At 38.2% G+C, this 24,860-nt stretch overlaps 1 protein-coding gene across 1 annotated transcript in view; it reads right to left on the bottom strand.

Annotated features, from left to right (window-relative positions):
* LOC140239984 (protein argonaute-2-like) overlaps nucleotides 1–24,285 on the bottom strand; it is a 44,204-nt gene extending 19,919 nt beyond the window's left edge. Inside the window, exons 1-7 of the mRNA XM_072319792.1 lie at nucleotides 24,166–24,285; nucleotides 7,795–8,137; nucleotides 7,035–7,155; nucleotides 6,151–6,332; nucleotides 3,152–3,288; nucleotides 757–891; nucleotides 245–332 (exon numbers count right to left, since the gene is read on the bottom strand). Coding sequence (XP_072175893.1) covers nucleotides 245–332; nucleotides 757–891; nucleotides 3,152–3,288; nucleotides 6,151–6,332; nucleotides 7,035–7,155; nucleotides 7,795–8,137; nucleotides 24,166–24,202 — 1,043 coding nt within the window. The 5' untranslated portion in view covers nucleotides 24,203–24,285. The remainder of the gene's footprint in view (nucleotides 1–244; nucleotides 333–756; nucleotides 892–3,151; nucleotides 3,289–6,150; nucleotides 6,333–7,034; nucleotides 7,156–7,794; nucleotides 8,138–24,165) is intronic.
* Nucleotides 24,286–24,860: the final 575 nt, after the last annotated feature.

Genomic DNA, 24,860 nt, shown 5'->3' with positions numbered 1-24,860 from the left:
ATGGCCATCATGACTGCACAGACGGGTTATCTCCAATCAAAGGTTACTATTATGTTTTTCCTTTACTTTGTGGCCTTCTTGCTAAAATACATGATTGCGTTTGATGCAGGTCACACTTATAGTCATAGAGCTTTTTTGGAATGGTTTTAACTATTCTATTAAAGCATTCCACAAGCTCCCCCCCCCCCAAAAAAAAAAAATAAAAAAATAAATAAATAAATAAAAGAAGGATGTGGAGGCTTACGTTTGTGATTGAGCCGGTCGCTTTGTCACATTGCACACCCGATATTTCCTTCTCATGTTACCGCAGTGAGTTATTTCAATCTTCAAGCCTGGAAACAGTCACAAGTAATATAACATAAGAAATAATAAGATTGTAATGACCAAAGACGACATAAAAAAACACAAACAACAAAACAAATCGGTTGAGGAACTGGGTATGTGGAACCGTACAGTTTCGGACAGAAAGAACTTGAATGTTATGTACATTCACATACTGTCAATGTAACAACCAAACTAGCTTAAATGAAGCAAAGTAGGATGTCAATTACAAATTTTCTTGTGAAAGATATGAATAAGTTGAACAATGCCTGGAGAAAAAAAAAAGCTCCAGGAAAATGTTTACAGATAGAGATCACAATTGTTCAATAGCAAATCACGCAAGCACTACCGAGACTCACAAACAAGAAGTCGTTTCTGCAAACTAAGCAGGAAGTCGCCACTTTGTTACACACAGCAGGCGGGAATCACACTGACCTTTGATTTCTTTGGTGAATTTGACTCTCTGCGAGTCGGACAGGGCGCGCCGATGCTCTGATATGTTCTGGATGTCTAGAACCTCGCACAGAAAGTCGATCACTGACTGGGCATTGTAGAAGGCTGTGGCTGAGACTGTTTGCATGGACAAAAACCACAAAATCAACTGAGGTATAAAAAAAGAACAGAATATGGTATATGTACTGTATAAATGTTGTGAGCATTGGATGGCTTTTTGATCCCTAAATTAGCAAAGAACACATGAATTCTGTAGGCAAATTTGTATGAAGTACATCACCAGGTTATCAGATTAACATGCAACTCATCACTTCATGACAAGCCGAACATCTCAAAGTGCATGAATTACACATGTATGGTATGCTGACGAACAGTAAAATATGTCAAGTTCAACAACCCATTCAGCCACCCCCCCCCCCCCCCCCAATACACACAAACACATACCTGTTTGATACAAACATGGGACAAAATCAAAATGTCACGCTTGATTTATGTACTACACAGGAAATATATATATATATGGGTAATTCCATGAAGTTGGGGCAGTGTCCATGTAGCATCGTGATATTCAAAAAATACATTTCATTACATTTAATAATATTAATTATGCCATACATTTATTGTTTGTAGGCCTTACATTTGCATTGAGGCCACACATTTTCCTGGAAATTTTGTGCCATTCAGACTCAATTTTGATGAAGTTATTAAAACAATATGTAACAGTGTCCTGTAGCATCGTGACGTGTCCATGTAGCATCGTGATAGTTAAAATCTGGTCCTAAAAGACAAATTAATGCAATTACTTGTAGCTTGACCAAAATTTGATATAATATGCATAATTACTAGATTAGTCAGATAGCTAAATATCTTAACTCTCCTTTCCACAGTTTTACTTTTACAAGAAAATTACACAATGTGTCACTATGCTACACGGTGTCCACCAAATGTAACAAAAAAGGACAATATGTAACAGTGTCCTGTAGCATCGTGACGTGTCCATGTAGCATCCTGATATTTTAAAATTTGGTCCTGAGAGACAAATTATGGCAATTACATTAAATTGTAGCTGACCAAAATTTGATGCAATATGCATTTACAAGATATGAATGAGATAGCTAAATATCTCAAATTTCCTGTACACAGTTTTAATTTTAAAAGAAAATTACAAAATGTATCACGATGCTATGCGGTGTCCTTTTTTGTTACATTTGGTGGACACCACGTAGCATAGTGACACATTGTTTAATTTTCTTGTAAAAGTAAAACTGTGGAAAGGAGAGTTAAGATATTTAGCTATCTAACTAATCTAGTAATTATGCATATTATATCAAATTCTGGTCAAGCTAATTGCATTAATTTGTCTTTTAGGACCAGATTTTAACTATCACGATGCTACATGGACACGTCACGATGCTACAGGACACTGTTACATATTGTTTTAATAACTTCATCAAAATTGAGTCTGAATGGCACAAAATTTCCAGGAAAATGCATGGTCTCAATACAAATGTAAAGCCTATAAACAATATATGTATAGCATAATTAGTAATGAGTTATGCTAAAATGTAACACTTTGTGCCCCAACTTCACGGAATTACCCATATATATAATATATATATATATATATATATATATATATATATATATATATATATATATATATATAAATATTTATCTATCTATTTTTTTATTTTTTTAAAACAAGAGAATTTAACAACTAAATTATCATCAAAATGGGCCAGTTGCGGTGCTGTATAAACATATGATATTTGATTCTCACCCAAAGTCTGAAACTGAAAGCAATTCACATCTGCAAATCTATTCTCGTGTTGTAACCTGATACCATACACACCTGCTACAACCTACTGCCACAGACCGCAGAGAGAAGTAGGTCATGGGGCTGGTGAAAGATATCACAATTGAACATTATCAGTGGTCATATCACACTCATGTTTTGTTTGTTTGTATACTGTTTTTTTTTTTTTCCACCTGACAAGATGGCTGGATAGCCCATATCTAGCTGCACTTGTTGGTCTTCTGTGGAGTCCATTTGTATGTCCTACTTGTGGCGGACCATTTCCATCAGGCCATGCACCCAGCTCTTTGCGATGAATGAATGAAGTGCAATCTTTTATGTGCCTGAGTTGCAATTCTCTCAGACACAGGAACTTCATTTTATGTCCTGAGGGACAGAGTGTTTTGCCTCTAATAGAGGGGACATCATGATAACAATCAACATTGCTCAGTATGACACTCAGGTAAATTTGAACCCATGCAAACATCTACCACAATCACATTCACACCCACACTTTCATCTGGATTCTTCTGCTGATTTCTTGTGGATCATGGTAAAAGCCTTGACTTAATCTCCACTCACCATCAATGTTGAGCATCATCTTCCACATGGAGGGGCGAATGCTCTGGTGGAAACCAAACCACACCTCCCTGCCCCCTCCCAGGGGGTGGAAATACTCGTCCGGCGGGGAGAAGAAGGAACGACCCACTGGGGTGTACCTGAAATTATGATACAGCAGAAACAACACTTGCACTACTGACCCTTCGGGGGTATTCAGTGCCAATAGGCACAGTAAACCCTAGAGCAATGTAGACACTGTAATAAGTCTCTCATGCAGAAATGATTAAGATGAGCAATCTGGAATTCTCTGTGATATTCTCTGACAAAATCAACTCTAATTCTGATTCTGCACCTCCCCATTCCCTTGAAAGTCCCCATCCACCACCTTATCTTTAAAGAAACATGAAGCTTTTTCATACTGATACATTGTACTACTATTAGAAGTGTTGATGTGTCTTTTTATTTTTCTTCCAGTCTTAACGTACATAATCCTCCTAAAATATTATTTTGTTTATCAATTTTCCCACATACTATTTTTTAAAATTCTTTTTTGGGCATTTTCCTCTTTATTCTTATTGCTAATGTAAATCTATTTACTACATCATAAGGAATTTCTCACGGATCATTCATGATATAAATGTATGACAACACACACACCCATACAAATAACACACACACACAATACCTAACCGATATAAATGACCTATGGTGTTTTCGTATCTTCAGGTTGTGAACGCTCTGTGAACACACTGTCACATGATCTAGACACAGCTGTGTGTGCCTGATAGAGAGGTCATAGGTCACGACATTCTGAAAGTAGGACACCCTGAAACAATGTAAGGATTGAGCAGCATCGCTCTACTTTGGTGTGAAGGGTGCAGAAGTTACAGACACACTTTCCAGTATCATCCAGACAAGACGGCGCATAAGTAGTCACAACTTCAGGCAGATCGGTGCTAAAAGGTCACAATATCCATGTACACAATCTCACTTTTCTGGATACAAATCACCAAATTGTAACCTCCCACGACATCTCACGTGGTATGTATATGATAACGATAATAATAATAATACATTTCTAAAGCGCATAATAATAAGCACATTCTTCTCTATTGTACATTGTTTCAGGGTGTCCGACTTTCAAAATGGTGTGACCTATGAGCTCTCTATCAGGCACACACAGCTGCATCATATCACAATGTTCAACTCACAATCACAAAGCACTGAGCACAGAAGGTTTATGCTTTGCTGTTTTGTTCTTCTTATCGTGCAGTAACTTGAAAATGCTTGGGCCCAACAAAGGCAACTGCAAAAAATTCAAAGAATGTGGTTTTTTTTTCTCTCTCTCTCATTGCTAAAGGTAACCAGCTCAAATTTGGCTTTATGCCATGAGAATACCACAAAACAAAATTAGATGAAATTTGAGGAAAGTTCAGAGAGAAAAATTGGCACTCAAACAAGTGTTTGGTATCACATTACCAACAAAATCAAATCATGGATAAGAATATTTCTTGAGAAGGCTTCTGAATTATCTCTGACTATCGGCTCATATTCTATTTTCTTACATGACTAGACTGATTCTAGCAATTATGAATTCTCTCTCTCGTGTTCACCCTCAAGATTTGTCTATTCTTCATCAAGATCACATCGAGGCCTACTTCCTACAGAGTATGATAAGTTGCCAGCGAGGACCAAAACCTTCTAGCTATTCAGAGAATGATAAGTCCTTCAGGTTGCAACACTAACTGTGACATTTTCAAATGGACTCTTTATCAAACTGTCTTATGTGCCATTAAATACATTTATTGATACGTCTTTTAAGACCACTTTTAAATTAAAAAGAGTGCTAGTTAAAAGTGGTTTACATCAGTTTAAATGACTAAGGTTTGCTTTCTAAATTCATACTTTTGGTGATGTAATAATGAAAGTCCATTATCCCAATCTCATTTTTCCACATGGGAAATGGTCTAGCCTTGATTAGTGAGAGGTGAGTGAAGCAATGGCCATGTTTGATCACTAAAAAGTGAACCAAACCAAACCATACTGTACCGTACCATACTGTAAAAGTGGAAATTTTCGCGATGTTTAAATTTTCGCGCATTTCGCGCAACCACAGACTAGCGCGAAAATAAAAGCACGCGAATATTTTTGCTTGCCATATGTTCCTGTACTGATGTCTTGATTCCGCGGAATTAAAAACACGTGAAACTCTTCTTACCCGGCCTAGCGCGAAAATATCCACTTTTAAACGGGGAACATTTGGGTGCTTTGTGGAGTGTACCTCACGAGCTATTTTTGGACTCGAGTCAGAGGGATCTCACCCGCTGTAGCAACAGTGTCATGACCTGTGGCTATTACACTACATACAGCTGTCTCGAACAACGAGAATCAACTCTTTGCATTATGACATACATGTAGTGCGGGTTATGTGCATTCTTCTCGTGTCAACAGCTACTTTGGACCACTTTGCATTCAAAGGCTCTCTGACAGGCATGGTACAGTATGGTACGCATTTGGAGCGCATCAGGAAGTGGTCCACCTTTGCACTTTTGGTTTTGGTATGTTACAGTACGGTACATTTTGGGAGCATTAAAGCGCTCCTCTGGCTCAGGCATGGTAGTATATATAGTACGGTATGCTTTAGGAGAGTGTTCGTAATGTACCTGGGCCCTGTTTCATAAGGCTGTTCATAAAGTTACGTGTGACTTTAGGAACGACTAGAATATGAAGTGCCAATATGTGTGCCCATTTTTTTTCTTACGTTTTAACAAAGAACTACTATAATATGCCAATATTTCATCTACATTGGGGCAAAAATTCACTCAACTAAAAATGTGTGTCAACATGTAAGAATAATCATTGTCATCTGTAAATTTCAACTTAAGCTATTGAAATTAACAATGATTAGGAAACCCACTTGGCTTGCCATATTCCAGTCATTTGTAAAGTTGTGCATAACTTTATGAACAGCTTTATGAAACAGGGTCCTGATGAAACAGAATCATGGATGGAATATCTACCTCATTGATGGTAGATGCCTCATGATGACGTCAAGGGCCTGGATGGCGTCGTACGGCATGTGCTCTATCTCTCCCTTGAGGGCAGACTCCAGCAGGGCCAGGCTGACCTTCCCCACGTAGCGGATCTGGGTCTTGAACACCCGGTCCTTGCCTTCTCCTGGCAAGGTCGCTTCGAGCTCCACCTGCCCAGATCAAACACAGAAACAGAAGTTTGAAAGTTTAACGCTTTATATCACATACTGGCCTTATGATCTGGGCCTTGTGAGCCAAAGCAGACATTATGCATTTGGAACAATTCCTCTTTTTTTTTTTCTTTTTCTTTTTTTTTTTGCAATACACCTGCCAACCTCCACAAAATTTGACCATGCTTTTTCGAAAAGAAAATCAAAATGTGAAAACTGGCCTCAAATTTGACTGAGGTCAAGTTTGCATAGCAAAAATTTGCTGTAGGCAGTGCTTGTGAGAAGAGAAAGTTAAACAATGAGTGATGTGTAGAATTGTTTTCACAAAGTTCAAGTTTGCACATCAAAAATTTGCTGCACTCAGAGCTGGTGAAAGAAGAATCATATAAATGCGAAACAGAGGACATATCTCCAGCCAACATGACTGCTCTAGAGCGATTTGATTTCCAGAAATGTGTGCATCATTTTGGCTTCACAAGGACAAATTGTTAGTCATTGCATGATCAAGCAGGAACAAACACACTGAGGGATGATTTAGACCCTCAGAATGTAATCCCCCCCCCCCAACTGTTACTTGATAAATGCGGTAAAAAACAATACATTACTGAATGAAAACACTTGGTGGATATCAAAATTGTGTTGAATTGTGCCCCTCTCTATCCTTCTGCATGAACATGGAAATACATGGACTGAATCCTGTACCCTTTCGTGCTCAAGAGGGAGCTGTTCCTTGCAGTACATGTTTCTCCGCCCGTCGAAGACCGGTAGGTTGTGCTGGAAGTAGCGAGCCTTGTAGGCATTAACCAGAGTGTCAATCACATCCCTGTTGGCAAGGCATGACAAAGAAGGCCAGAAAGCTAATGTGAATGCTTGGACAATATCAAGACATTATTTGGTTCTCCCATTCAAGCTACAAAACACAATCAAACATTACTTGAAAGCATTTTATGACAATGACTACACACCTTTCTATCCAATACAACAAAGTAAATGAAAACAAACAAATATATGACCATAAATGAAAATTGTGATGATCTTCAATTGTCATAAACAAGGATATTCTAATATCCCACCTGAGATACAAAAACAGAAGGAAAAGAAACATGGGTATTCTATATCCTGTTGAGACCTTCTCCTTGCTTTCGCCATACAAAATGCTTCTCTTTACATCCTGTGATAATCCATAAATTATATCATGAAGACATGAGTAAATATTTGGGACCTCCTTTGGCTGTTTATGCCTGATATAGTTCAGGAAAAGTACAATTTGTTTAATTCAACATTAGTTTAGACATCTCTGTGAGAATTGAACAGCCTTGAATATCATGTAACAAAATGTTGACTTTGCCTGTATTCAATATCCTGCGCCATTAATATCATAACACAGATAGTCACCAGAACATAAGTTCTGTACCAACCACCATTCTGGTGAGTTGTGGATAATAAAGACACACAAACTCACCTGTTGACTCTGCGAGGACATTTGTCTGGAGTGATGGTCACGTCATAGTGAAAGATCTCGATCCCCGGAATCTTGACCTGGAAGTGATTGGCCCTCAGGACGATGGGTCGGCCGTCCTCTCCAAAGCCCGGCCGCGTCGGCAGGGCAACGAGTTCCGACTTTGGGGGAGCGCCCGCGGTCGGAGCGGGAGGAACCCCCTGGGGCACCGCGGGTACCCCTGGGACCGGTGGCATCGGTGGAAGGGTGGTCTGCTGGGGCTGGATGGGGGGCGGCAAGACTTGCTGGCGAGGGGGTTGGCCGGACTGGGGCCGCTGGATGGGGGCCTGGGGAAACTGGGCCACCCCTGGATCGGGTCACAAAAGAAAATAACATACACCTCACATTACTGAATTCAAATAAAATAATGCCAAGGCCATACCAAGTACTGGAAGAAAGTTTACTAAATATACTCTGCCCTTCACTTGAGGTCAAAGGAATCAGTTAAATAATTTTCTCTCATCATATTTATCCCTCCACTCTGAAACAAATAACACATGCATAATACAGTACACGTACAGCATACATACATTCTCTATGATATTGATACTTTATGAATTACAGTTGTATGTAATGTAGATAACAGAGTGATGCACGTATTGGAACTATATCAAGACTAACAAAACAATATTAACTATCAGATAACATTGACAAGAAAAAAAAAGAAGGAAATTACAACGTACTCCCAGTCTCGCACAAATTCAAAATCATCATTAATATCAAAGATAATTAAAGTGGTACTGTATAAGTGGATATTTTCATGCGACTTATTTTTTCGCGCTTGGCCTGGCAAGAAGAGTTTCACATGTTTTTAATTCCGCGGAATCAAGACGTCACGCACAGGAACATACTATGGCAAGCAAAAATATTTGCGTGCTTTTATTTTCGCGCTAGTTTTTGGTTGCGCGAAATGCGCGAAAATTTGAACTCCGCGAAAATTTCCACTTTTACAGTACATGTTCAAAAACAACATTTTTTAATACAGTGTTAACTTGCAAAAAACAAAACATACAAACAGACACACACACACACACACACAAACAAAATGTCATAACCTTTCAGGGTCCTTCCTTCAGTACTCTTACCCATGAAAGCCACATTTTCATTGATTATCCGGTCACAAACATTTACCCTTAGGTCATGATTCATCGACTATACACAATTCAATTGATAACGAATGAAAACAAAATACTAAAATGCACTGAATGATCTTTACCTGTCAAGTATCTCACATCTGAAGCAAACGCCATCTTCTGTTGATATTCTGACAAACACTTCACTGATCACAAATATATAGGTGACTAAACAGCGATTTCTTATCACACCTTGCTGTGTTTCTCAAGTATCTTCCATGTCAAGACTATTTTACCGTTCTGGAATAGATCAATTACTATCAAAACTATACTCAAAGTCACCAGCTGCTAACAAAAAACATAGCGCAAGGAAATTCCCACTTTACTGGGGAAAACCCACAGTACAATGTAGTAAAGTCATTACAACACTTCATTTGGAGCAGTTCCAAAGTGTACTTCATTACCAAAACAGCATAACTTACGGTCATGTGTTCTCCCTCTACAAGAATGACATTTATTCAACAAACACACAGCATATACTATGTCAATACCAAAAGCTTTAATAGCATATTTTGGGCTGACTTTGAGCTCATACCATACAAAGTACAATACAGTATTTGCACCCTGTTTGCACAAGGCTACCCCTTTACACCCCTATCGACAGCCACTAACGGCTGCAATTAGAGGGCATTTATTGTTTGAGCAATAATTTGTTGAGCGTACGTATCTTAGGAGGGTGGCTTTGGCGATGCAATTGAAATCCGATGCTTTTACAAATGGAGGTCTTGGGCCTGTTTCACTGTAGTCTCAATCTTGCATGTGTGTTGGCTACGTGCACAAGGCACTGGATATCAGAAAGATAATAATATCAATAATAATTAACTACACTTCTGCAGTATGACCACATGAATTATATGCCCCTGTGCACTAAAGGAAAGGAAAGATTATAATTCAATAAATAGAAGTCCCCTTCCAACAAGAAACTAGAATTATCACTGAAGGTGATGAATACCCCCGTCCCTAGTGTTGCTTTATAGTATACAATGAATGTGATGTAATGAGGGCAATGACGTTAATACCGAGTTTGTGCATTTGTCGAATTGGATACAGAATAATTTTAGTTTACTGTACAATTACAGAGTTGACACTGAGTACAAAACTTACAGCAAATGGAAACATGCTTTCCCCCAGCATCACTACACTTAAAGACCATCATACACACCAAATTTGACCTTCATAGCTTGAATGGTTTATTTTGATACAAAAATGAGTGGTTACCATGGCAACACATTTTCCTTAAACTACCACATTGGTGTCTTGCAAAACTACACTTCTAGATCATGATACATACTAAATTTGACTTTAATTGCTTGAATGATGGAAAAGTTATTCAATCTGCAAGGTTTTGGTAAAATTGTGGTTACCATGGCAATGGTTTGTGTGACAAACACAAAATTTATGTGTTCGACATCTATACCTCAGGGCCATAATGCCTACCAAATTTGGTTTCAATTGCTTGAAAACTGTGGAAGAAGTTCACTCCACAGGATTTAAAAAAAAAAAATGCGGTTACCATGGCAACGCATTGTCCGATACAAATACAAAGGACATTTTGCAAAACTACACTTAAAGAGCACCATACACACCAAATTTCACCTTCATAGATTGAATGGTTCAATTTGATACAAAAATGAGTGGTTTCCATGGCAACACATTTTTCTTATATTAACACATTGGTGTCTTGCATTTCGGATATAACTACATGTACACCTCCCGATCATAATACATACTAAATCTGACCTTAATTGCTTAAATGATGTGGAAGTTATTCAATCCACAAGGTTTTGGTAAAATTATGATTACCATGGCAACGCTTTGTCTGACAAACACAAAAATTATGTGATCCACATCTATGCCTCAAGGCCATAATGCCTACCAAATTTGATTTCAATTGCTTCAAAACTGTGGAAGTTGTTCACTCCACAAGATTTTGAAGAAAACATGTGGTTACCATGGCAACGCTTTGTCAAGTACAAACACAACGAGTGTCTTGCATAACTACACCTATAGATCATCATAGATACCAATTTTGAAATTGATTGCTTACATACTATGGAAGTTATTCAATCCACAAGGTTTTGGTAAAATTATGGTTACCATGGCAACGCATTGTCCCACAAACACAAAAAACATGTCTTGCACATCTATACCTCAATATCATCATTTACCCTAAGTTTCATTCAAATTGCTTCAAAACTGTAGGAGGAGATCGTAAATTTAATACTTTGAATTTAATACTTTGAATATTTTAATACTTTGAATTTAATACTTTGAATATATTTGATTTGTATACTTATAATACCGCTGTGTTGGGATTTTATTATTTCAAAGATATGTTACCTCATAATATTTCACGTATGTTTTCAACTAATAATGAAATTCATCAATACAATACACGAAATTGCAATAGATTTCATATGTGGGTAGTAAAAACAAATCTGGTTTCAAACTCCGTACGTCACCAATTTCCGTTAAGCTGGTATTCAATTCCTAGAGATATTTGTTCACGCAATAGCCTGTCTTCATTTAAGAAATTTTTGAAAATATACCTTCTAGCAAATCACACATAGTCATAGTCAATTTATCATATCATTTGTCTTATGATTTTGTTTTGTTTTGTTATGTTATGTTATGTTATGTTTTGTTGTATTTGTTGGTTTTCTGTCCATGTCTACACTTTGTACCTTAAAAATCAATTATTTTGTGCATAATCGTAAGGGAACTTACTTCACAAGGCCTTTTGGCTTTTCTTAAGTTCTCTTTTTTCATTTTCACTGTTATATGTAAATGATTGATTATCCTTTTGTGTATTGTAAAATCCAATACTGTTGTATTGTTTTATCCGAAAATGAGATGAATAAACGAATTGAATTGAATTGAGTGCACTCCCATTAAAACACGGTTATAATGCTCGTTACAAGAAAGTAAAAATTCATGTCCCCAAATTATCATCTTATACAGGCTGTACGTAGAATTAACTTTTTATATACTGTACTGTTTGGCTATGATGAAATGTTGATAATGAAAGTAAACTGCTGATCCAGAGGACTTTGTTATATAACGGGAGTCACCTGTTCATTGTACTTTGTTTCCTTTTTAAGTCTCTAAGTCAGAGACAACACCCTTGCACTGAAATTCCTTTTAAAATCAAGAAAACAAAGATTGAATTCCTTCTATAATTTAGATAGAGTGCTTTGAGGAAGAACAAAATGCATTCCCATCACTGCAGTCAGTGGAGAGGATTGCAAAGGTAGAATACACATTTGTTGTATATCAGTCAGGTTTATACACTGAAACTAAAAGTGTGGATTCTTCCGATGCTTGCAAGCATACTGAGGTTTTATCATCAAGGTATGGATTGATATCTGCCATTCTCTTAACAAGCCAGGAAGTAATTTATAACTCACAATATAAACAGTATTTTGCATTGTGCTTTTATTTTCGTGCATTAGGAAAGTCGACTGATATCACGTGAAACTATGTAAACGACTTACAACAATATTGCCTCTCATAACACTTATGTGCTGTAAAACATCCCCATGGTTAGTAGTCCCTGATATTCCTCTATTTCAAAAAAGGGATAAGTCTTACTTCTCATTCACTGACTATGGTTCTTAAAGTACAAGTTCACTTTCATATACATGTGGATTGAGTGAATGCAACAATATCAGTAGAACACATCAGTGAAAGTTTGGGGGAAATCCGATAATCCGTTCCAAAGTTATGAATTTTTAAAGTATCTGTGCAGTCACTGCTGGATGAGAAGACTACTACTGTGCATGATGTCACATACGTACAATGATACAAGGAAAGTAAAAAGGCAATCTCACAAAACTTTACTTTTTAGATAAAGTGCACATTTCTTCGACTTGTTACTGATGTATCTTAAGGGTAATACACGTGTATTATTCCCCCTGCCTTCTGAAAGAGACAAGTCGAGTGTTCTTTTGTTACATGTATGCGAGAAAAGTGAAAATATGTTGAATTTCCTTTATTAGAACTTTCTTTATATCGTTGTACACATGTGACATCACAATCTATATTATAGTCTTCTCATCCAGCCGTGACTGAGCAGAAACTTCAAAAATTTGTAACTTTTTAACGGATTGTCCGATTTTCCTCAACTCTCATTAATGTGTAAACTACTCATATTGCTGCATTCGCTCAACCCTCATGTCTATGAAGGTGAACTTGTCCTTTAAAGGTAGGGAATCCCATTTGCATGCCTTAAATGAAGAGTTGTATAAATACAGTGGTATGTTGAAGAGAGTATCATTTTAGAAACTCCCATAAAGTATTGAAAGTGGAAGGTAACATTTAGTACACTTTTATTGACCGTTAGATTTTGAATTGAATTTTTTTCGGGGCTCACCGTAAATTCCAGTACATTTAATACTAGGCTACCTTTGCAGACCCATGCACTGCATGTGTGTCCATCATGTATATTTTGTGAAGAAAGTTCATCAAAACTTACAAACATTTCTATATACATTCTTGCCACACACTCTATATGTTATTACATCAGCTCTTATACTTTTAGATTTGTGTTTATAGATAAAAAACAGAAGACTGCAACAAAAATGATTAAGTGTGGCTGACACACAGAACTACTGAGTAGTTGAGTTTTGTGCATTATTCAAATTGTAGATAACTGTTGACTTCCAAATTTCTCAGCAGTGGCCTAAACAAGTCCCCTGAGGTTCATATTTAATGTTTTGCTGCATTTTGGGAGGTCTGTAAAAGGTATCCCCTACCTTTAAAGACCCTTTAGCATGGGGATAACATGGAGTGGGAAGGCTGGCCCTGCACAGATATATTTAAGAATCCCCATAATGAATTGTGTAGTTTTATCACAGATCTCTACACATGTACATGTAAGTACACACGATACAGCCGTAAAGTCTCAACTGTTTAATAGCGATGAGCACATACCCTTCAATGCACATTTTTGCTGACCAACGCTATTCTTGGTTTTCAAATGTACCCCAGTGGGCAGCGAATGAATCCAGCCACCCAGGAATCCCTGTGCTACTGGGTCTTCATATGCAAATTCAGTCACTCGCAAAACTGCCTCACATATCCAAATTCACAAAATAGATGGTGTACACAGTACTATAAAATCTGCCATTTTTGGGAGGGTTGAATACAAAATTGCTAATTTCACGAATCACTGTTGGGCTGCAAATTGAATGACACACAAACATATTGCTATGTTTAGCATGGCGGAATGAAAATGTCTGTGACCTCAAATTTGGTGGCCCAATGAACGTAAGAAAAACATGAAAACAAAATCATTTACAACTAGAAATGTCGCTATGGCGACTGGTATGCCTCCGCCATAATGCATTATTCTTCAAATAGGTCTATAGTGCAATGTCTTGACAATGTGTGATGACAGTTTCATATAATTCTCCATATCGCATACAGCAAAATATCGTCCCAGAATGCATTGCGCAATCAACATCCTGGCTTTTATGCAGTCAGCTTTACTTCTGGTTATCGCCAACGCGTTACGTACGCAATGCACTGCACCGCAATGCACTGCACGCCAACGCACAGTTTCACTTGCATCGGTAGCATCTGCTCAACATCGGTCACGCAAATTTTACCTTTTCAGCGAGTGTCTTTCTAAAAGCTATTAATCATGGATGATCGCGAAAGATTCAAGAACACGACAGTTCCTCAACTGAAATATCTGAAACTGAAATATCTTGTCGAAAGGGGTGTGCCTTGCACTGGCAAACGACGATTTGAGTTAGAAAATCTCGCCGAAAAAGCCGCAAAAGTTTATCCGCTTTTGGAGGAGTGCGACCACGCAGCCTCCGAGAGGAAGCGGCGCAGAGTGACTACAGCGGACTGCTCAGTTCGCGATCTAAACGGAAAAGCAGTGACATGGACTAGGGACTTGAAACAGTTACCACCCGTTCGTATTAGCGATGTTTACGCTTATCTACTCACTGACTGTGGTTGGACATATGAAAGAATCAAGAAGCATAAGTGTGATATCTTCACAAAATTCTCACTGTTGATTCTCCAATTCGGTGAATTTGCAGCGAAATAAGACTCAATCGGGTCAGACGAAATGCGAGTAAGCACAATTGTATACGTACGTGTTAATGCAACGAAAGTGATGAATAAGTGTGTGGGACACTAGCCGCGCCGCTGCACGCAGTGTGCATGCATGCATAATAGCGCGTGGAGCAATAGCTGCAACCGGAAGTGGGGATGACTGCAAATCGCTCCAAAATACGCCGATTAAATAAGTGCGCCGCCAACGTTGGTTCTTTTATAGCTATATGTAATATGGAGAATTGGCAAAGTGCTAAAATGACAGGTTTGTCACAAATGTGAATGTTCACTTTCCTTGAACTTGGTTTAAGTGGATGAATGGCTATATTGTCTACGAGTGCAGGTATTTGTGGGTATTGCATTAATATGAGGGAAAAGTGAAATTCTGAGTTGACCTCGACCTTTGATCCATGACCTTTGACCCCAAATTCTCTAGATAATCACTACCAGTCAGTACATGCATATGTACTAAGTTTCATGAAGACAACTTGAACCTTTTACGAGGTATGGAAAAAAACATGAAATTTTAACATTTTCACTTGACCTCTGACCCTTGATCTTTGACCCCATGACCCAAAACTCTCTCTGAAGAATCTTTATTTGGTAGTTCATGTATACACTAAGTTTCAAGAAAATACCTTCACGCATCGCATAGATATGGGGGAAATAGTGAATTCTAAGAATTTGACCTTGACCTTTGACCTTGAGCATGTGCTCCTAAAAGTTGATAGGCACAACTTCACCCACTCATACATATATGTGCCAAGTTTCAGTAGGATACCTCGAATGGTTTTTAAGTTACGCTGTCCACAAAATTGATTTCGGACAGACGGACGGACAACCCAAAAACATTTAATGCCTCCGGCGACACTTCGTGGCGGAGGCATTAAAACAGTCTTATAAAAACATAAATCATGATGAGACAATAGTGTAATAATTGGCAGGTATGATAAATTGCTTCAAATACATATAACATATGTACAGTACATACTGTGACTAAGAAGTAAGGAAGACTAGAAATGTCACTACTTAAAGGCGACTGGTATGCCTCCGCCATAATGCATGATTCTCCTAATAGGTCTATAGTACATGTATGTGGACAATGTGTGATTACATTTTCACAAAATTGGCAAAATATCAAAATGACAAGTTTGTCACAAATGTGTTGAATGTTCACCTTCCTTGACCTAGGTTTAATTGAATGAATAGGAGAGCATGTATTTGGGGATTTAAGGACTTTAACTTGACTTTGACCCATTCATAAGTTAAATGCTAGTAATTTTCAAGGTATGGAGAAAAAGTGCAATTTCTGTATTGAAATGTACATTGTTACCATTTTCATCTGGCCTTTGACTCTAAAATTCATAGGATAATCACTGTCAGGCAGAACATGCATGAATATGTAGTAATAACTTGAGCCACTTCAGAGATATGGAGGAAAAAGTTAGTTCAGCACTTTACCTTGATCTTTGACCTTTTGACCTTTGAAAGTTTCCAGAGAATCTCTATTAGGTTATATGCATACACCAAGTGTAAAAAAAAAAATAATCCTGCTGTCACTGCATATGAGGGAAATAGTAAAATTTTGAAGTGTTGCCCTTGACCTATGTTCCCTGACCTTTGACCCCATGAACCCTAAATTCTCTAGATAATCACTGCCAGTCAGTACTTATATACTATGTTCCATGAAGATACCTTGAACAATTTCCAAGATACATAATGTACGGAGAAAAAAGTGCAGTTTTAATATTTTCACTCGACCTTTTGACCTTTGACCTTTGACCTCATGACCCCAAACTTTCACCAGAGAATCTTAATTGGGTAATACATGTATACACTAAGTTTCAAGAAAATATCTTCAGGCATTGCATAGATATGGTGGAAATAGTGAAATTTTACGTATTTGACCTTGACCTTTTGACCTTTGAACTTGAGCATGTGCACCCAAAAGATGATAGGCACAACTTCACCCCCTAATACACATACATGCCAAGTTTCATTAAGATACCTCAAAAGGTTTTTTAGTTACGGACGGACAACCCGAAAACATAATGCCTCCGGCACCACTTCGTGGCGGAGACATAAAAAACAGTTAAAACTAGAGAAGCACTCTGAGAGCGCAGACCTCCGCCAAGTATGCATCTCATTTCCACCACTGATCTTGTTCTTCCATAGAGATATCAGTTATTTCCACCCATATATAGCATTGTGTGCTGAAAGTCGCCCGATTTCCCAATATAAAAGCCTTTGTTACGTCATAAAACCTCAGCTGCACAGCGCGCCTCGCCCCAGCAGAAACTAGAGGACGCACTTTAGTGCGCGCATGCAAACCTCAAATACGCGCAGCCTGAACTCTCAAGTTCATTGACCCTACCTGCCAAAATATCAAAAGTCCTTCATAAATTCCCCCAAAATTCTCGGATCACTACCAAAAGTTACCGGTAATCGTTTGTTACTTGTGTCATTTTCAACCTTTCCTGCAAGTTTCATCCCAATCCGTTAACTACTTTTTGAGTTATTTTGCACACAGACAAATGAACTAACTAATGAACAAACCAACGGTAACGAAAACATAACCTCCTCCCTTGGCGGAGGTAATTAAATAATTACAAAGAATGTTAAATAAAGATTGAATAAGATTCTATAAGCCATGACGATCATTAGAAAATTGAGAGGTAAGATGAAGCGAGTTCAAGTACCACGTATAGTGTACAGTTATGACTAGGTTCACTAGTCTAAATACAGTATTGAATTGAGGCATAAACGAATTTCCATGACACCACAGTCATGAAATGATACACTGTATTTCACATCTAGGGGTATATATACCAAGTTTTATTATTTTGGATCTATCTAATTGGCTGTCAGAAAATCACATAGCATGGTTGAATTTGGCCATGAAATAGACCAGGTTTGGCCATTAACGGACTTGTGGCGAATCTGGCAACTCTGGTCGCAGCAATTAGCTATTGTGTGTGCTGTTACATTTGCAGTTACAGCTGTATCTAGCACTGAGCAGCAAGTTATTCTTCTCTGTTTTGAATGAGAATCACAAGAAGATCACAAGTTTTTGGTGGTCCGATCAGGCCACCAAAACGTATCGTTTCCTAAAAAGAGCTGGCAACCCTGGGCTACAGCTACAATGTCAAGCCTTGCAATAGGTACCAGGTATTATGTCAGCTGACTTTACTGTTGATGACATCACAAAAAGCAGGGAAGATTTTTGAGAAGTGGAACTTATGGTGTGCAGGAAACTGTAAATTCAAATCATACAAAATGAATTGTTTCAAATTTCCCTTTGACATGAGACTTTATTCTTGTTGCCACGTCTTTTGGAGGAGCCTTTAAGTCACAAGTTCCATGTGTAGCTGTAAGACAGCAATATCCTGTGTGCATAAAAGAACCCACTTTACTTTTCTCGTAAAGATATGCTGTAGAGCGGGGTGAAATCCCATAAAAGTGGTCAAACACTGAAAAAAAAAAAGCCGACATCCGCAATAATCTTGAGAATTAAAGAAGGCAGATTACCCTAAAAAAGAAGAAGAAGGATTACTATCATATTGTTTTATGATAAAAGATAATGTGTAACAAGATACAACAAACACACTAACTAGTTCAAATATAGTATAGTTTTTAAAAAATGGATTTGTTGTGCATTGATTCCAAGGAACAAAATGCAATACCTCCACCTGTCTGACAGGTAAGTACCGTACTATACATTTCAAGTGTATGACTCGGTGTGCCAGGTTGATACCGTTTGCCGACTATTGCTAGTCAGCTGGGGCGAACGAGGGGTCGGCATCATTCGCCCGTTTTCTTGTGTAGGTGGGTAGGGGGACATGAGAACATGCTATGCTGTGTTACATTAAAAACTGTTATAAATCTTACAGTGACTTTTTTTGTGAGATAATGAAAAACCTCACAAGAAATATATAAGACCATAAAATTGTATCAAAGAGGAATTAAAAGTTTGTGTGATGAAAATCGGTTTTGAAATGGCTGAGTTTTATCAAACTAGAAATGTCACGATGGCGACTCGTATGTTTCCATCATACTGCATGGTTCTCTCAACATGTCTAGAGTACATCCTGACAATGTGATGACAGTTTCACATTGTGTAATTGGCAAAAAAAATAAATAAAAATGAAATGACATGTTTGTTACAAATTATGTGTTGTTTTACTTTCCTTGACTTTGGATTCATTTGGATTGATGGCTATTTGTTTGGAGAACAAGTATTGTACTTGAATCTTGAAGTTATCAGCTTCCAAACATGCACCCAAAAAACTTTGATGCTTAACACCATTTTCGATGACCTCGTGTGCAATAACGGATCTGCCCCATAATATATTGTGCATGTTACGATCATAAAGTACTTCTAATTTACAGAAAATGAGGAATGTAACTCATCTAACTTGGCTGCAGCAGTCAAACCAAAAAAGCAAATTTTATTCAAAATCAGATATTTGACCATGCACTGGTTGCTAAGGGAGGCCGTATCTTAGCAACCATTTGACCTTGGGGCAAAATATTTCAGAATTTCCGTCAGATACTTGGGGAAACATTTGGTGCAAGTCTAAAGAAAACTGAAGAGGGTAAGGTTACAAACTGTCTGAAAATTGGTTGATTTGACATGGATTGATCCATTTTCACAACAACCACTTTGAGTTTTTTTCAAAATATATTGTATGGTAGGGGAAAAAATATATCTTAAAATATTTTCACTTGACCTTTGACCTCAAGTCAAAATGTATAGGTGTAATTTCAGTAATCCTAACTAGTACATATTCAGCCCGACTTTTCAACCCGACTTTTGACCCATGACCTTTGACCCAATGACCCCAAAATTCCTACAAGAATCATTGTCAGGCAGCACATGCATTAAGTTTCATTAAGATATCCTGAGCCATTTCTAAGATATAGAGAGAATTAAAGAAAGAGAAATGTCAGCATTTTTACTTGACCTTTGACATTTAAAGTGACATTAAAGTGATGAGCTTACACTGGTGTTCAGCAAAAAATGTCACTTTGTCGCCGAGAATTCGCCGAGAATTCCGCGCATACGGTACGAGAATTCCGCACATACGGTACGAGTTAACAATCTGAGCTCGTGATATGAGTTTGCAGTATTTTCTGCATTGAGTGGAATGAAATTAAGGTGAAACTGAGGGATATTTCCTAAGATACCAGGTATTCAATCAAAAAGTGGTCGATTAGTAGGTCCAACTATACATTTATGGGCCAGTCACAGCACACAGTGTACTATCATCAGTGTCACCGCATTTACTATGTCGGAACAATATATTTTCATCCTATTTTCTACATTTCTATACTGTCTAATATCCGGTACCATATCTAATATTACTTAAGAGTCTACGATACATCCATGTTGTTGATGTCAGTGACAGTGTGTCAAAAAACTGAGTACCATATTCGCCGGCGATAAGGCCGCAGCGCCGGATATGTTTGTTTTATATTCAGTTTTTCCGGTTGATGCATACTTCGTGTCATGCAGGATTTTTGAAAGATATTTCTGGGTGTAGGACTCTAATATGAAGGATGACTGAGCGTGTGTACACTCACACACACTATTCAAAAGCTTAGTACCGCTGTGTCTTCATTCACACACACTGATTATTCAATAGCACAGTATTGCATGAGATGGTACGGACTTTTCGATTGTGTGGACGTGGCCGCCATTCTCGTACAGCGTACGAGAGCAGCTCTAAATGGCTGCGGTCCACTTGTCACGTCCCATCACCCATTTTGACTTTCAGTGCACGCCATTCGCAACGTACTGCCATGACGTCATGGCCCCCTTCCCCCTCCAGCGGGCTGGCGATTGGTTGCACCACGCAATGACGTCATCATGTCATGAATCCGTGGTGGTCGTGAAATCCCTCAAACACACGTTCACGATTCTGGCGTTGGACGTGCTGGAGAACCTTGAGCACACGCAGTTCCTTAAAATGACGTCATTACCTCGACAGACACGTCCACGAGGTGATATCGAAAAGTCCCTAGTGATAGTGCGTGATGTGGGCAGGATTGCAATCGCCGCAATGGCTATGCACACCAACTGGTAATCGTGCTGTGCTTTCTTTTTTTACACTTTTGTCGAATTGGCACCAGCGACAGTGATAGTAGGTATGAAAAAAAAAAATGTTGTCACTTGACTGCAGAAAATTAGCATTGTCTGTAAGATTGATTAATTCAATGGTTGACATCACGTTGCTCATCGGTGTTTGCATAATCCCATACATGATTATGTGTGTTGGTTAGGTAGGTGACTCTCTGAGTTGGAAAGACAATAATTTGCTGGCGGCCTTATCGCCGGCGAATACGGTAGGCCCTATTGGTAGTACTAAATGTACTTTTGTATCCATGCACTTGATGTAGTCTAGTCGTAGATATCTCAAATTCCACTGAATCAAAATCACAGGATATAATACTAATTAGTGTAACACTCATTCTGGTGTCCAAAATCATCATCAGCCAGTCACTCTGCACTCCACAAGCTGAGTAGCATTTAGTAAACCTCCAACAAACATTCAGGGCAAAAGGGAGTGCTAGGCAGAAGGAGGAGGTCCCCCGTGGCAGACTGATTCTTTATTAAGAACCCATATAGGTTTCTTTCCATTTGCATAAAATCATAGACTACACAAATATTGAGCAAAAGAGAGTGACCTGAGGTCAAAGAAAGAACCAATGGAAATTAAAGATGAGGTGATCATGAGCTGAACTTTACATGAATGGGGACAGAACAAAAGAGTCATGAGGTGTGGAGATAGGTGAGAAATAAAGAAGGTACTGGAAAGTGTAATAGGCTCAAGAAAGGGGAATTAAAAGGAATTGGGATGTATGGGAGGCTAAGTGTAAGAAGAAATAATAAGGATAGATACCTTTATCATTTGAATGATATGACAATGATACATAATGATATCTGTAGATCTTTAGATCAATTTTATGCTCTCACATTAGGTAATTTGCAATCACTCACATAAATGTCAACCAAATCAGTCATCAGAAAGCATAGATATCGACATTAGTCATCGTATAGTGAGGTATACAAAACATTACACTTCTAGAAGTTCTACATTGTACATCAGCAAGCCAATGGTGGTGGGACTGATTGATAGTCGCCTATCTCCCCCCCCCACCACTTTCTCTGCGGAGTCCTAGATATAAAAATGCATAGTGTTTCACAATCAGAATATTGACAAATCAATGGCCATGTATGGGACTAAGTCTTCTACTGCATACAGCACAGCATGATATCAGTACAGTGCACTCCCGTTACAACGAACACGGTTAAACAAAATTTCGTTATAACGAAGTAAAACTTCTGGTCCCAAAATTATCGCCATTAAAGCCTATGGTACAAAATTTGCTTATAATGAACACAGTTTAGCGAAATTTCTGTTATAAAAAAAGTTTTTTCCGAGCACCACTGACAGAAAAACAAAAGAAATGTGCTCCATTATAACGAAATGCGGATCGCTTCCGAAAAAAAGGAGTGGAACAAGCATTTTAGCGTCTCTGCATGGGCGAACGCTTCACATCACTGTGTGTTTGCTCCGTGTGTCTCGCACAGTTTCTGAGGGAGACTTGCTTTATTGTAATACAATAATCTGAAATTAAACAAGGTTTGTTTTATTGTTCCGAAGGTACTTTCTCGAATTAAAAAACACACAGATTCTGATACACCTAAATGTCCATTAGTTCAGAAATGAAATAGGGTTAAGGTTCGTTAATCTGACAATGAAATATGGTTCTTATTATGACGGTTTGTTAGTCCGATAATGATAGGAATTCTAAACGTTCGTTAATCGGAACATTAAAAAAAAAGTTTCGTTAATCCAAAAGTGAAAAAGGTGTGTCCACTAACAAAACTTAGGAATTGCAAACTTTGTAATCGTCTTCCTATAGATAGAAGATAACCAAACCTTCGAAATAACTAACCTTTCTCATTTTTTTTAATTCTTTTATTTACAAACCTCCGGAAAAACAAACCTTCATGTCGGATTAAAAAACCTGTGGAACAACGAACCTTCGGAACAGTGAACCTATGTACATGTTGTATCTCATTCATTTACAAACCTTCGGAATTACGAAACTTATTTCATTTTCTAATCAACGAGCCTTCGGAAAACGAACAATATATTTGTATCTAAATAATGAACTTTCATAACGAATCGTCGGAAGAGCGAAGCTTCAAAATAATGAACAAACCTTCGGAATCCTGGGAATGGCGAAAATTCGGAATGAGCCTTTCGGAGTAACAAACTTGAGTAAGAAACGAATCTTTGGAATAGCGAACTGTAACCGAATCCCAAACCGTCACTTTCTATACGATTCATTGTGTAATAATACAAACAACTTAATGCTCTCTTTTAAATGTAACATTTAAACAAATTTAAAAAGGTACCATCCCATTTCACATCGCTTTCCAGTGTATGATGAGTATTCAACAAACAGAATATGATAATGATATACCGGTACGCATGGTTTCCTTGTTTTTGTATACTATAACGAAATTTCGTTACAACGAAAGAAAACTGCCGGTCCTGAACATTTCGTTATAACGGGAGTGCACTGTACAATATCAAGATATTCTATCAAAATGTGATGTTGTCAATCATTTTGAGAATGGACATATTTTGACGTAAATTTAGCAAATAGCATAGAAAGTCTAACGTAACGTTGTTAAATATTGGTAAATGAAGGCATAGAGTCGAGTCTACATCAAAACAACAAGTTTTCAGGTCTTGTAGCTAGTAGGCTACTCTAAATCTTATCATCGTGATTATTGCTTCTCGAATTGTGGCATTATAGAGGACGTGCAGAAGTGAGGAGACAGCATAGGCATACACGTCTGATTCATCCCCGCATCATCACAGTGCATCACTGACAAGTAATTTACACTGGCATTCATACAAGCCGCCACACACATCATATCAACATTGCACTGCATTGCCATACTATCTGTCCCGCTTCCAACATTGTCCAATGGCTGTCCCATTGAGTGAGTCACTGACACTGTGTGCTTTGCTTTGCGCATCAGCTGCGAACACAGGCAGCCTTATCATTCCAGCACACAAAATACGGCCTTGTATCATGGCATTTAACTCACCATACGGCAAATTCGGATGGGGCGGAGGTTGATACATCTTAAGATTTCAGTTCCTCATCTATCTAAGGCCCATATTTTTGACAAACTCCGCGGTACGTTTCCCGAATCGTAGAATCTTTCACATCACGACCCGTATATTTCCCCACTACTACGGTTCATATCTCGATTTTGTTTGTGTTTTCTTCATCTTGGTCAGGCGGAAGTGATACTGTAGTCCCTTCCTGCATGCAGCAGTGTAGTAGAGTTCAGTGGTACAGTACGCATGTATGTACATGTATGTAGGCAGGGGGGGGGGGGGGGGAATCTAACATATGGAGAGAGGTCACGGTGTACGCATGCGCAGTATTCTTTAATTTATCACGGTTTCTTCTTCTGGCAGCTTTTCTTCTTGCTTGAAGATTTTTTACTTGAGCTCATTGACGGCGGAGTTGCGGTCTGACTGTAACGTTCTATTTTGGTGTGGGTTGGTTAAATAGGTTTAGCACACACAACGAAGGAAACCATTGAAAGTAAAAAAAAAAAAAAACACACACACACACACACAATAGAACCGAGAACATTTTCTTCAGGAATATATTGCCATGAAAAGACGCAGATGAACATGTAGGCCAAATGAGAAGTAGATATAAGACAGATATATCAGGAAGTCTAACGTTAAATAAATGAACCACATATCAAATATAAATTTCTATTCA

The sequence above is a fragment of the Diadema setosum genome, chromosome 16 (assembly GCF_964275005.1).
Source record: "Diadema setosum chromosome 16, eeDiaSeto1, whole genome shotgun sequence".
In the NCBI taxonomy this organism is placed as follows: domain Eukaryota; kingdom Metazoa; phylum Echinodermata; class Echinoidea; order Diadematoida; family Diadematidae; genus Diadema; species Diadema setosum.
Note: the sequence above shows the minus strand (reverse complement) of the source record. Positions and strands in the feature narration are given on the sequence as shown.